The sequence below is a fragment of the Sebastes umbrosus genome, chromosome 7 (assembly GCF_015220745.1).
Source record: "Sebastes umbrosus isolate fSebUmb1 chromosome 7, fSebUmb1.pri, whole genome shotgun sequence".
Taxonomy (NCBI): domain Eukaryota; kingdom Metazoa; phylum Chordata; class Actinopteri; order Perciformes; family Sebastidae; genus Sebastes; species Sebastes umbrosus.
In genome coordinates, this window is record NC_051275.1 from 34,895,633 (window position 1) to 34,908,948 (window position 13,316).

Sequence of the window (13,316 nt, forward strand, 5' to 3'; positions counted from 1 at the left end):
CTGTTTAAAGCAGTGAATTAAATTAAATTAATCCATCCATCCATCCATCCATCTTCAACCGCTTATCCGGGATCGGGTCGCGGGGGCAACAGCTCCAGCAGGGGACCCCAAACTTCCCTTTCCCGGGCCACATTAACCAGCTCTGACTGGGGGATCCCGAGGCGTTCCCAGGCCAGAGTAGAGATATAATCTCTCCACCTAGTCCTGGGTCTTCCCCGTGGTCTCCTCCCAGCTGGTCGTGCCTGGAACACCTCCCAAGGAAGGCGCCCAGGAGGCATCCGTGCTAGATGCCCGAACCACCTCAACTGGCTCCTTTCGACGCAAAGGAGCAAGGACTCTACTCCGAGTCCCTCACGGATGACTGAGCTTCTTACCCTATCTCTAAGGGAGACGCCAGCCACCCTCCTGAGGAAACCCATTTCGGCCGCTTGCACCCGCGACCTCGTTCTTTCGGTCATGACCCAACCCTCATGACCATAGGTGAGAGTAGGAACGAAGATTGAACGGTAGATCGAGAGCTTTGCCTTCTGGCTCAGCTCTCTTTTCGTCACAACGGTGCGGTAAAGCGAATGCAATACCGCCCCTGCTGCTCCGATTCTCCGACCAATCTCACGTTCCATCGTCCCCTCACTCGCGAACAAGACCCCGAGATACTTAAACTCCTTCACTTGGGGTAAGGACTCATTCCCTACCCGCAGTAGGCAATCCACCGGTTTCCTGCTGAGAACCATGGCCTCAGATTTAGAGGTGCTGATTCTCATCCCGACTGCGTCACACTCGGCTGCGAACCGATCCAGTGAGTGCTGGAGGTCGCAGACCGATGATGCCAACAGGACCACATCATCTGCAAAAAGCAGCGATGAGATCCTCAGCACACCGATCTGCAAACCCTCCTCCACCCGACTACGCCTCGATATCCTGTCCATGAATATCACGAACAGGATTGGTGACAAAGCGCAGCCCTGGCGGAGGCCAACCCCCACCGGAAACGAGTCCGACTTACTGCCGAGGATCCGAACACAGCTCTCGCTTTGGGCGTACAAGGATTGGATGGCCCTGAGAAGTGCCCCCCTCACCCCATACTCCCGCAGCACCCCCCACAGTATCTCCCGGGGGACCCGGTCATATGCCTTCTCCAAGTCCACAAAACACATGTAGACTGGATGGGCATACTCCCAGGCCCCCTCCAGGATCCTTGCGAGAGTGAAGAGCTGGTCCGTTGTTCCACGGCCAGGACGGAATCCGCATTGTTCCTCTTCGATCTGAGGTTCGACTATCGGCCGAACCCTCCTTTCCAGCACCTTGGAGTAGACTTTACCAGGGAGGCTGAGCAGTGTGATACCCCTGTAATTGGCACACACTCTCTGGTCCCCCTTTTTGAAAAGGGGAACCACCACCCCGGTCTGCCACTCCTTAGGCACTGTCACCGACTTCCACGCGGTGTTGAAGAGACGTGTCATCCAAGACAGCCCCTCCCCACCCAGAGCCTTCAGCATTTCTGGGCGGATCTCATCAATCCCCGGGGCTTTGCCACTGTGGAGTTGTTTGACTACCTCAGTGACTTCCACCAGGGTAATTGATGATGGTCCCCCATCAGCTTCCAGCTCTGCCTCTACCATAGAGGGCGTATTGGTCGGATTCAGAAGTTCCTCAAAGTGCTCCTTCCACCGCCCGATTACCTCCTCAGTTGAGGTCAACAGTGTCCCATCCTTACTGTACACAGCTTGGATGGTTCCCCGTTTCCCCCTCCTAAGGTGCCGGATGGTTTTCCAGAAGCACTTTGGTGCCGACCGAAAGTCCTTCTCCATGGCTGCTCCGAACTCCTCCCACACCCGCTGCTTTGCCTCCGTCACGGCAGTGGCTGCTGCTCTTCGGGCCCGTCGGTACCCTGCAACTGCCTCCGGAGACCTCCGAGATAACATATCCCGGAAGGCCTCCTTCTTCAGTCGGACGGCTTCCCTGACCACCGGTGTCCACCACGGTGTTCGAGGGTTGCCGCCCCTTGAGGCACCTAAGACCTTAAAACCACAGCTCACCGCCGCAGCTTCAGCAATGGAAGCTTTGAACATCGTCCACTCGGGTTCAATGCCCCCAACCTCCACAGGGATGCCAGAAAAGCTCCGCCGGAGGTGTGAGTTGAAGATCTCTCGGACAGGGGCCTCCTCCAGACGTTCCCAGTTCACCCTCACTACGCGTTTGGGCTTACCAGGTCTGTCCAGAGTCTTCCCCCACCCTCTGACCCAACTCACCACCAGATGGTGATCAGTTGACAGCTCCGCCCCTCTCTTCACCCGAGTGTCCAAAACATGCGGCCTCAGATCAGATGATACGATTACAAAATCGATCATCGACCTTCGGCCTAGGGTGCTCTGGTACCACGTACACTTATGAGCATCCTTATGTTCGAACATGGTGTTCGTTATGGACAATCCATGACTAGCACAGAAGTCCAACAACAAACGACCACTCGGGTTTAGATCAGGGAGGCCGTTCCTCCCAATCACGCCACTCCAGGTGTCTCCATCGTTGCCCACGTGCGCGTTGAAGTCTCCCAGGAGAACTATGGAGTCCCCTACTGGAGCCCCATACAGGACTCCATTCAGGGTCTCCAAGAAGGCCGAATACTCCGAACTGCTGTTTGGTGCATACGCACAAACAACAGTCAGAGTTTTCCCCCCCATAACCCGAAGGCGTAGGGAGGCGACCCTCTCGTCCACCGGGGTAAACTCCAACGTAGCGGCACTCAGCCGGGGATTTGTGAGTATCCCCACACCCGCCCGGCGCCTCACACCATGGGCAACTCCAGAGAAGAATAGAGTCCAACCCCTATCCAAGAGTACGGTTCCAGAACCGAGGCTGTGTGTAGAGGTAAGCCCTACCAGATCCAACTGATAGCGCTCCACCTCCCGCACAAGCTCCGGCTCCTTCCCCCACAGAGAGGTGACGTTCCACGTCCCCAGAGCCAGCCTCTGCCGCCCGGGTCCAGTCCATCGAGGTCCCTGGCCTTCACTGCCACCCGTGTGGCAGCGCACCCGACCCAAGCGGTTCTTCCCGCAGGTGGTGAGCCCACAGGATGGAGAGGAGGGGGGTGCCACGTTCCTTTTTCGGGGTATCCCCGGCCGGGCTCCGTGGCAAGCCCGGCCACCAGACGCTCGTTGACGGGCCCTCCGTCTGGGCCTGGCTCCAGACGTGGGCCCCGGGCTTCCTCCGGGCCGGGTAACTCCTCCTCTGCCTCGTGTCGTCATTGGGTTTTTTTGTGAACCATTCTTAGTCCGGCCCCTCACCTAAGACCAATTTGCCATGGGAGACCCTACCAGGAGCACGAGGCTCCAGACAACACAGCCCTCAGGGTCATAGGGACACACAAACCTCTCCACCACGTTAAGGTGATGGTTCCCGGAGAGGAAATTAAATTAATTCACATTAAAACAACAGTATAATATCGTCTTTGAGAGGAAACACTGAGACACTGAAGAATAAAACAATCCCTGTAAACCATGTGACCTTTCCTCTATCTGTCCCAGCTGCTCGGAGGTCAGAGGTCAACACCTGTACACTTCCTGCTCCGTCAGCCTTCGGAGATTAAAGTTTAAACTTATGAAACTAAACTATTCCTAAAACACAGAGAAAGGAGTCATAACTGTTTGTTAATGAGCCACAGGCCCAGCTGTGGAGGCGACCTTTGACCTCTCACAACCAGCTGGAACAGAGAGAGTCAGAGGGAAGTAGAAATGTGGATGAAGCTGTTGCAGGTTGAGATTACTGGACCACCTGTTGTTGACATTCATCCAGAAAGATCTAACGGTAGTAAAACTGCACTAAAGAGACATCACTACCCAAAACAGTCCGTCCGGTACGGTTCAAAGGCTCCTCCTAATCTGCTGTTTGGAGTTTCAGTAGAATAAATGCTGAAAAATAAGTACGCAGTTTGTTTTCTATAAATTAATGTAGTGATAAAATAGAGGTTACGTCTGACAGAATTTGTTTGGCCCCTGGCAACAATCTGGGTTTCTCATGTGGCCCCCCAGGAAAAATAACTGCCCATCCCACCCCGGTCATAATGGTGCTGCTTGGAGAGTCAAATATCTTCTGAGGTGGTACGTGGTGTAAAATGTTTCAGAACCTCTGGTGTAGACAATAATAAGTCACACAATGGGGAGATCTGTGCCTGATCAGAAGTGTCTTCTGTTATGTGACCTTTATTATGACGCCACCTCCTGGTGGAAGAAGGTTATCACCACGGAGAGTTACTGAAGGAAGGAAAGCATGAAGGCATGCAACTTTACTCTGCTTTATTAAGTCATCATAATCTGATAATTACACGCCCAGCCGGTACATTTACAGTGCGTGAGTGTTTATTTGTCTTTTCATACAGTTCATTGACATTGCTTTTAGTTGACATCGCTGTAATGCTAGCTTTCTAGCTTTTGATGTGCATCAATGTTTGATTAATGCTCATATGTATGGAAGATATGGATAAGGTTTGTAATGGTTTTGTTTTTGTAAGAGCTCATTTTATTTGTATTCGTCTGTCCTTTAGCTCTCACGGTGTTTAAAGAAGAAAGGTGCTTTCTGAAGGAAGGATATTACAGTAAATTTGACATCAGTACGCTTCACCATTGTCTGTTCTGAGGCCCGCTACACGTATACGGTGTCATGTCATCGTGTTTCTCGCATGTGTTTTCGTGACTAAACGTAGTCTGGAGACCTCATCGGGGATTCCTCCCTGTGGAAGATCTTATAGTGTGACTTCCTGTCTCCGGCCAGTCATGTAGTGAAAACCCCGACGAGTACAAGACAACAACAGTATTTAGTGTGTCCTGATATACAGGAACATTTCTATTATCTTTGATCTGAATGTAACTGAAGTGAATTAACTCAAGTGAAACAGAAACAAGATTAAATCAACATTAAGAGGCTATAAAGACCAGAGCAGAGGAACAGCAGGACTGACAGGAGGAGTGTTAAAACTCAGCTGGAGATGAGAGGAAGCCGACACACACACGCACACACACACGCACACGCACACGCGCGCGCGCGCGCACACACACACAAACACACACACAGACGTGTGATGGAAGGAGCTGGTAACATGTTCCTGTGTGTGTGATGATGATGTGAACACGTGTCGGGGAAGTTGAGGAATGTAGAGTTTGACACCTGAAGGTCAACCAGGTGACCTCCAGCTGCCCGTCTGTCTCTCTACGGTCAAAGAGGAGGAGGAGGAGGAAGAGGAGGAGGAGGAGGAGACGCTGCTCTGGTAACGGCCTGAATCCTCACAACATGTCAGCAGGCAGGAAAACCAGCTCAGCTTTTAGTTTAAAGGTTTCATAAACTTAAAAATCTCAACCTCTGTGGCAGTTTGAAATCTTTCAGATTGGGTCTAAAAAAAACAGACTTTCACCAGGAGATTATTGGTGCCCCGTGTGAGGCCAGAAATCAACTTTGATTTATTTGTCACGTAACTTCAGTACCTAAGTTACAGCACTTCTGGAGTTATTTTAACCCAAACCACAATCTTTTCCTAAACCTAACTAAGTAGTTTTATTTTGAAAAGACTGGAGTGGAAATTGACAGGTGTGCCACGTGTTGCTGGACATTTGTAGGAAAACGCACGAAAAATACGTTGAAAGTCATGCTGAGCGTCACGGAAAAAAGGGAAATTCATGTCGATGTCTAATCTGACAGAGCGCTAAACCGTTTCTTGTTTTAAAATACACGTTAATGAAATCTATTATGTTGGAAAGATGATATTTGTTAGCCTATTTTTAGACAAACATCATTTCAGACAGATTCCTTATTTGTTCAAAAGCTCATTTAGAGTCTGGTGATTTACTAACTTACTGATTTAATCATCATATGTATATATATAATTTGTATATATATAAATATTAGGGCTGTCAATTGATTAAAATATTTAATCGCGATTAATCACAAATTAATCACACATGTTTTTTATCTGTTCAAAATGTACCTTAAAGGGAGATTAGTCAAGTATTTAATCCTCTTATCAACATGGGAGTGGACAAATATGCTGCTTTATGTAAATGTATGTATATATTTATTATTGAAAATCAATTAACAACACAAAACAATGACAGATATTGATCCAGAAACCCTCACAGGTACTGCATTTAGCATAAAACAATATGCTCACATCATAACATGGCAAACTGCAGCCCAACAGACAACAACAGCTGTCAGTGTGTCAGTGTGCTGACTTGACTATGACTTGCCCCAAACTGCATGTGATTATCATAAAGTGGGCATGTCTGTAAAGGGGAGACTCGTGGGTACCCATAGAACCCATTTACATTCACTGATCTGGAGGTCAGAGGTCAAGGGACCCCTTTGAAAATGGACATGACAGTTTTTCCTCTCCAAAATGTAGCGTAAGTTTGGAGCGTTATTTAACCTCCTTCACTACAAGCTAGTATGACATGGTTGGTACCGATGGATTCATCAGGTTTACTAGTTTCATATGATTCTTCACTCTAGCTTTAAAACTGAGCCGCTAAACCTACGAAAGTTCAGTTGCGTTAATGCGTTAAAGAAATTGGTGGTGTCAAAACGATTTAGCATTAACTATTATCGTGTTAACTCTGACATCAGAAGAAGTGCTGTATTATAATGCTGACACACTATACTAAGTTTCCCTTACAAAGATCATAGGAGTTATTAATAATCTCTTACCTGTAGTCGTACTGCGTGCTCCTGTTTCCTCTTCATGTCGTTGATGTACCAGGCGACCGCTGTCATGGTGATGATGGCGTCCTCGATGACCTCATATCCGGGGTCGCTCTTGTCAAAGTGTTTGGAAAGTTCCTGAGATTCAGACATGAAACCCGTTTTAGCTGGTTTATCTCCGACGTGTTCACTGTTCTACAAAACAACGTTAACCAGCCGACACATCACAGAGACGACCGAAGCAGGACCAGCTGAGGATTATGGGAAAATCCCTGCGCCGCTCCAAGCACATGTTTGAGCGGTGTTTATACTGGCCTCCGTACACAGAGCAACAACAACACACACTAATACTCACTAATACACACTAATATACACTAATGCAGACCAAACAGGAGAGAACAAAGACCGGCTCTACTGTCTGTTTCATCATCCTCCTCTCTGAGGTGGGCTTGGACTGGAACCAGAACTTGGACTGGACCCAGTGGAGAAACTCTCCAAGTTTATTGGGAGAAGCTGTCAGAGGAATGTGTGTTTTGTGTTTTATGGATGAGTGTGATGTTTAAAGGTCGTGACCCCGTGATGAGCTGGGATGTATTAGATAAATAATAATTATATAAATAAATATTTATATAATAAACAGTCAGGACACGGCCCGGTCTAAAGAAGGGAAGTCCCAATCTGTTGTTGTTGCTGCTCTTTATCATTTAATAAATCACTGAGTAACGCAGACCTGACACCTGACCACTTTTATCACCGTCACAGACGTATCTCTAAAGACTTAAAATCTAAGAGGAGACACACTAGATGTCCTCAGCTGTCCTCAGATGTCCTCAGCTGTCCTCAGTTTTTCTCACTGAGAGGACGGAAAACTTTATCTCTGTGTGATTTTAGCCCATAAATCCTGTGTTTACTGACAGGAAACAGCCTGTTGGCTTCACTCAGTGAGATAATTACTACACGACTACATTAATCAAGTATTCAATTATAAATATATAGATACTGAATGTTTTAGTACTCCTTGTGATGGACTGTATGAAGTATTTCAGGTATTACCTGTAGTAGCAGGTGGTATTTTAAGTAATACGTGTAGTATAGATCCTCTTCCTACTGTCTTGGTAAAAGCCTGCCTTATCCTCTCTGTCATCATACATTCCTCCCTCACCTCTGGTATTGTTCCCTCATCTTTCAAATTAGCCACTAGAACTCCGACAGTATACTCAACAGATCCCAACAATTAACAATAACCTTCGTCCTATTTGAACCTACCTTTTCTATCTAATATCCTCGAAAAAACAGATGCATCTCGTCACTACCGGTGTTCCCCAGGGATCCGTCCTGGGGCCCCTTTTGTTATCATTTTATCTACTTCCTCTTGGCCATATCTTCCGTAAATTTAACATCCATTTTCGTTGCTATGCCGATGACACCCAGCTCTACCTGTCAACCAGACCCACTTCCACCCTCCCGCCTACCTCCCTTCTCTGATTGCCTTCAAGAAATCAAATCCTGGTTCTCCTGCAACTTTCTCAAACTAAATAGTGATAAAACCGAAGTTCTCCTCATTGGCACCAAATCCACCGTGACAAGACATGACTGTTTCTCCCTTCCCTCAGGTTAAAGCCCCAGACACACCAGGAACGTCAGGAGCGCGTGGCGGCTGCATGATTCACGCTTTGGGCGTTCACACCAGCTGCGTTTCTGCTGCTGCTGTCAGCCCTTTCTTTCTACATGGAGTTTGCCTTTTAATGGCCATTTCATTTCATTACAAATATGATTTATATTTATTTTAGACCGAGAAAGGTTAAGAAACGTGTGGTAATTTGTAAATAATAGTAATAATCCACAATTAAAACACAGTACTATATTCATTCATGGAGCTCTCCAAGTCACTGCATGTTCTACAACACTGTCCGGCACATATTTCAGAATAAAAACCTTGCGTTAACAAATGAAGGAATTCTGTCTTTGGAGTAGTACCTGTAGTAGCAAGCGGTATTTGAGGTACTAGTAGTAGTATTTGGAGTAGTACCTGTAGTAGCAGGTGGTATTTGAGGTACTAGGTGTAGTATTTGGAGTAGTACCTGTAGTAGCAGGTGGTATTTGAGGTACTAGTAGTAGTATTTGGAGTATTACTTGTAGTAGCAGGTGGTATTTGAGGTACTAGGTGTAGTACTTGGAGTAGTACCTGTAGTAGCAGGTGGTATTTGAGGTACTAGGTGTAGTATTTGGAGTAGTACCTCTAGTAGCAGGTGGTATTTGAGGTACTAGTAGTAGTATTTGGAGTAGTACCTGTAGTAGCAGGTGGTATTTGAGGTACTAGTAGTAGTATTTGGAGTAGTACCTGTAGTAGCAGGTGGTATTTGAGGATCCTCTGCACCGGTTTGAGCAGGTACGTCTCCAGAGGTAACGAGTGGTTCAGAGTCGTCTGTCTCTCCTGGAAGAACCGAACCAGACTCTTGTGTTTCATACAGTCCCTCAGCACCGCCACTGAACTGTGGAGACAGAGACAGAACCAGAATCAGAACCAGAACCAGAGAGAGAGAGAGAGAGAGACCAGAGAGGGGGAGAGAAAACATATTACTGCTGATGTCAGCGTAGATCTGTTATAAATTAAAGCTTTCTCTTGTTTTGTCTCCTCAGTCTGGTTTGTTTTCTTTCTCACTCAACACGACACGATACAGGATTCAATAAGAACCTGATACACAGAACCAGAACCAGAACCAGAACCAGAACCTTTAACATACATTATATAAGAGTGATGGACGTCCAGATGAAATTACAAACACCAACAAAGAGAGAGAGAGTTCAGACGTCGAGGTCCGGAAGATGATGGAGAAACTCCTGGAATGAAAGGAGGGATGGAAGAGGAAGAGGAGGAAGAAGAGGAGGAGATTATGAAGGAGGTAGAGGAGTCCACAGCTGTTTGGACCTCTGACAAACAGCCATTACACGTTTAGGGGAGAAGGAGAGGAAGTGAGGAGATCGGAGATGACGAGGAGGAGGTCTGTGAGATGAAGAAGAAGCTCATTCATCACGATCTGAACAAAGAAAGAGAAACAGAGAAGATGAAGAAGGGATGAACATTCATCAGAAAGCTGAACAAAAGACAGGAAGAAACTGAAGAGTCTGAGGGAGATGATGGAGGAGAGGAGGAGGAAGGAGAGGAAATGGGGGATGGAGGACAGAGGAGAGTCCTCGACAAACATTCATCACAGCGAGAAGCCAAAGAATCTTGGAAACCAGCGGTGAGATGGGAAGTCTGAACGAGGGGGGGTGAAGAGAGAGGAAGGAGGTCAAGGTAACGATGGAGGAGGAGAGAGGAGGCGAGGAGGAGGAGAGGAGGAGAGGAAGAGAGAGGAGGCGAGGAGGAGAGAGGAGAGAGGAGGAGGATCTGTTCCTCCAGATAGACGTTAATCACAGGAGGAGTCCAGAGCAGCAGTAATATCTTCTACAGACTCGTGTTCAGCAGGAAGTCTGAAGCTTTCAAACCGTTTATCTCCCCATTTCAACCTGAGACACAATGATGTCTCCGAAATTATGTTTACAAACACTTTGTTTGCCATCATGTTTTTTAGGTCGTCACCATCTTGTTTATTTTTGTTCGTCACCATCTTGACCTGGTGAACGTTTGGATGCTCTTCTCCAGCTCAGCATCAGGTCAAACTCTCAACACAACATTTATATAATCTAAACCTGAGTTTAGCTCCATTAAAACGCTCTAAGAATAAATAAATCCTCAGTATGTTGTTTCTTCTGTCCTCCGCAGCTTCTAGAGGATGTTAGCTGGATGTTTTGCTGAACTGAATGTGGTCATCGCAAGAAGTACGACAAACATGAACTCCGATGTGAGAGGACAAAACATTTGCATTCATACAAATGTCAGAACCAGGACCGAGTCGTCTTAGACAGCAAGCGACGCTGTAATCTACGATCTCAGACAGAACCAGACTGAAGGAAACCGCCTGCAGCCTTCAGATAAACACCGACCTCTGCACGAAGAATCTAAAGCATATGGCAGATATGAAACCCCGTCCACCAGAGAGACATTCCTAGAAACCCAGCTTGGACAGATTCCCATCAAATCACTCCGCTTCCTGCAGATGAAACTCACCTCTGTGGCGTCTTCTCCACAACTTTTATCATCTATTATTCACCTCATGTTGCGTTCATTCTCAGAGAGAAATCAGTCTGTGTTTATTACAGACTGAAGCCTCCATATTCTCACTGACTGTAGATAATCAGAGCTGCTCCCCAGAGTCTGGATTCATCTCCACCAATCAGAGGAAACACAACACCAGCCTGCAGTCTGCACAGAATACCATTAACCTCCTCAACTCTCTGCTCTCGCCGCCACTCTGACGGCAACGTTTGTTTGCATTTGCAAAAAAGTGGTTTCCAGGTATCCAAATAATGACTTTTCCACTGTGTGTTAGTATCATATATATATATTCATGTTGTATGTTCGATATATCGACTTACAACAATCAAACTGGTTCTGGCACAAGAAGACTCACAGCACCAGACCTGTTAGAGTCTCTGAATAAACTGGAGCTGTGGTGGATGATTCAGAGGTAACCTCAGTTTGGATCGGCCGCCCGTGAACACAACTACAAAGAGTCGAGATGAAACCACACAATCAGACAGACGAGGAGGTTCTGGAGGATGTTTTTCTATCATTACTGTTCCATCGTGATCTCTGCTGCTCGTCAACTTTCTTGAGCTTCTTGCCAAAGTGCAGCGGTGGGACCAGAGGCGATTCTAGGATCAGACCCTCCAGGAAGTTTGGAGCGTCAAACACTTTATTTGTGAAACTAAAAGTAACGTTGACTTATTTTGTCACAACGTTAGTAACGTGACTCGTCGGTATCGTCAGCCCCGTGACTCACTAGTCAGTGAAGTTAACAACAACCGCGACTGTTTCCTAAACCTAACTAAGCGGTTGTGTTGCCTAAACCTAACTTCCTGTGACAACAGAAGTTTATTTTGAAAGGACACTGTGCATGTAACGAGCGTATATTGACACGCCGTCCCTGGTCCGTCCAAAGGTAACACTAGAGGGGTACCCCATGCGTCAGTCTTTGATATTTGACGAGTTGGGAGTGAGAATGTGTTGACCATCAGTACAGCGAGTGAGAGAGACAGGAAGTGTTTGGCTTTAATTATAGGAAAGAAAACTATTTTAAAGGGGACATGTTATGAAAAACTTTTTTTTAGAGCTTGTGCACAAACATTTAGTCTTTTTCAGGAGTTGGTCTTAAAGAGACAGTCGCTAAAACTGAATACAGGTATATTCAGACAGACAGTATGAGATATATATTGTGTTTTTCGAACATTAAAGCATCTAAACATGTTCTAGTAGAAACCCAAAATACAAGTATGAATCTGGAAATGAGCACGATATGTCCCTCTTTAACTTTTCCACAATGGAAAAGTTGAATTATGGTTCATTCTTAATGATGATGATTATAATGCCGTTCCTTCCTTTCGCTGATCAGGAGAAACAATCTGTGCAAACCGAGCTTCATATTTTGGTCACATTAACGGCTCTAATCTTTCCTCCATGTCGTTTTTTTCTGGTTCTGTCCCGATTCTGTCGAGCAAAGAGACTTTCATAAGAGAGAAAAATGACTTGGTAAGATGGAGATGTTTGCAACGCAGTCGGAGGGAATCTATCTTAAACATCCCCCATGAAGGATCCGATCTAAACCCAGTAACCTGCTCTCTGAGCTGCACGTCTACCTTCCAATGAGTCGGACCATTACTGGAAGATTTCCCCGCTCTGTTAAAACTTGGCTTTAAGGACCCCCCCCCCCCTCCGGCTCTGCAGCTCATCAATTTACAGCATTACAAACAGAACACGGAATCCAAGTGGAGTTTAGCAGCATAAATCAGCTCAGCATCTGTCTCCGTCCTCCCTCTGGACCGACCTACTGAGATTACATCCACGTCTGTTAATGTCGTTTTAACAGCAGCTCGTTTCCTGATATACGTTACGCTGGATACAACAACGTGTGTTTGTGAGAGAAACACTTTAATTCTGCTGTTAGTGATTTCAGATGGCGAAGGAAGCTGCATTCCTGGAGTTGTTTTCTGTGTTATTTTCTCTTCTCTCTCGCAGGAGAATTAAACCAAACAGAGAGTCTCATCTCGAGTTCCCAGCGGGGCGACACTCAAGTTCAGAAACCTGTAAATCCAGCAGATTCTCCTCCAGACCGGACCCGGCGGATCACAGCGGAAAACTGTCTTCTGGTGATCACATCTGTCTCTAGTAACACACATCTGTTCTCATTTGGTGATGAGGTGGCTGTCGACCTAATAATGAATGATGTTTTATTAATCTTTGCACAGTTTGTAGGCTTTTTTCTTTTTTTACGATTTTGAAATCTATGTTTTTAATGCCAGAATCAATATATCTGCTTCATTTGAGTCTATGTGGAGGTAGAAGGAAGTTACCGCTTTTATTGTGGTAGTCTGAGTAACGTAACGTCATATCCGTTCCGTATCCGTCAACCAAAACAAACCGCAGTCGGATGCAGCAGTAGGTCACTTTGGTTGCTATTTTAGATTTAGTCTGACGCCAGGATCAGACTGCAGGATGTTTATGACGGTTACGATGGTCACTATGGGCC

The 13,316-nt window shown here is 46.4% G+C and overlaps 1 protein-coding gene across 5 annotated transcripts in view; it reads right to left on the minus strand.

The window, feature by feature from the left end:
* plekhg2 (pleckstrin homology domain containing, family G (with RhoGef domain) member 2) overlaps nucleotides 1-13,316 on the minus strand; it is a 98,777-nt gene that overhangs the window by 24,109 nt on the left and 61,352 nt on the right. For 4 of the 5 annotated variants that reach the window (XM_037775031.1, XM_037775028.1, XM_037775029.1 and 1 more), the window contains 2 exons: nucleotides 9,029-9,179; nucleotides 6,694-6,825 (listed from right to left, as the gene is read on the minus strand). In XM_037775031.1, the coding sequence (XP_037630959.1) occupies nucleotides 6,694-6,825; nucleotides 9,029-9,179 (283 nt within the window). The other variant, XM_037775033.1, reaches the window with a different exon arrangement.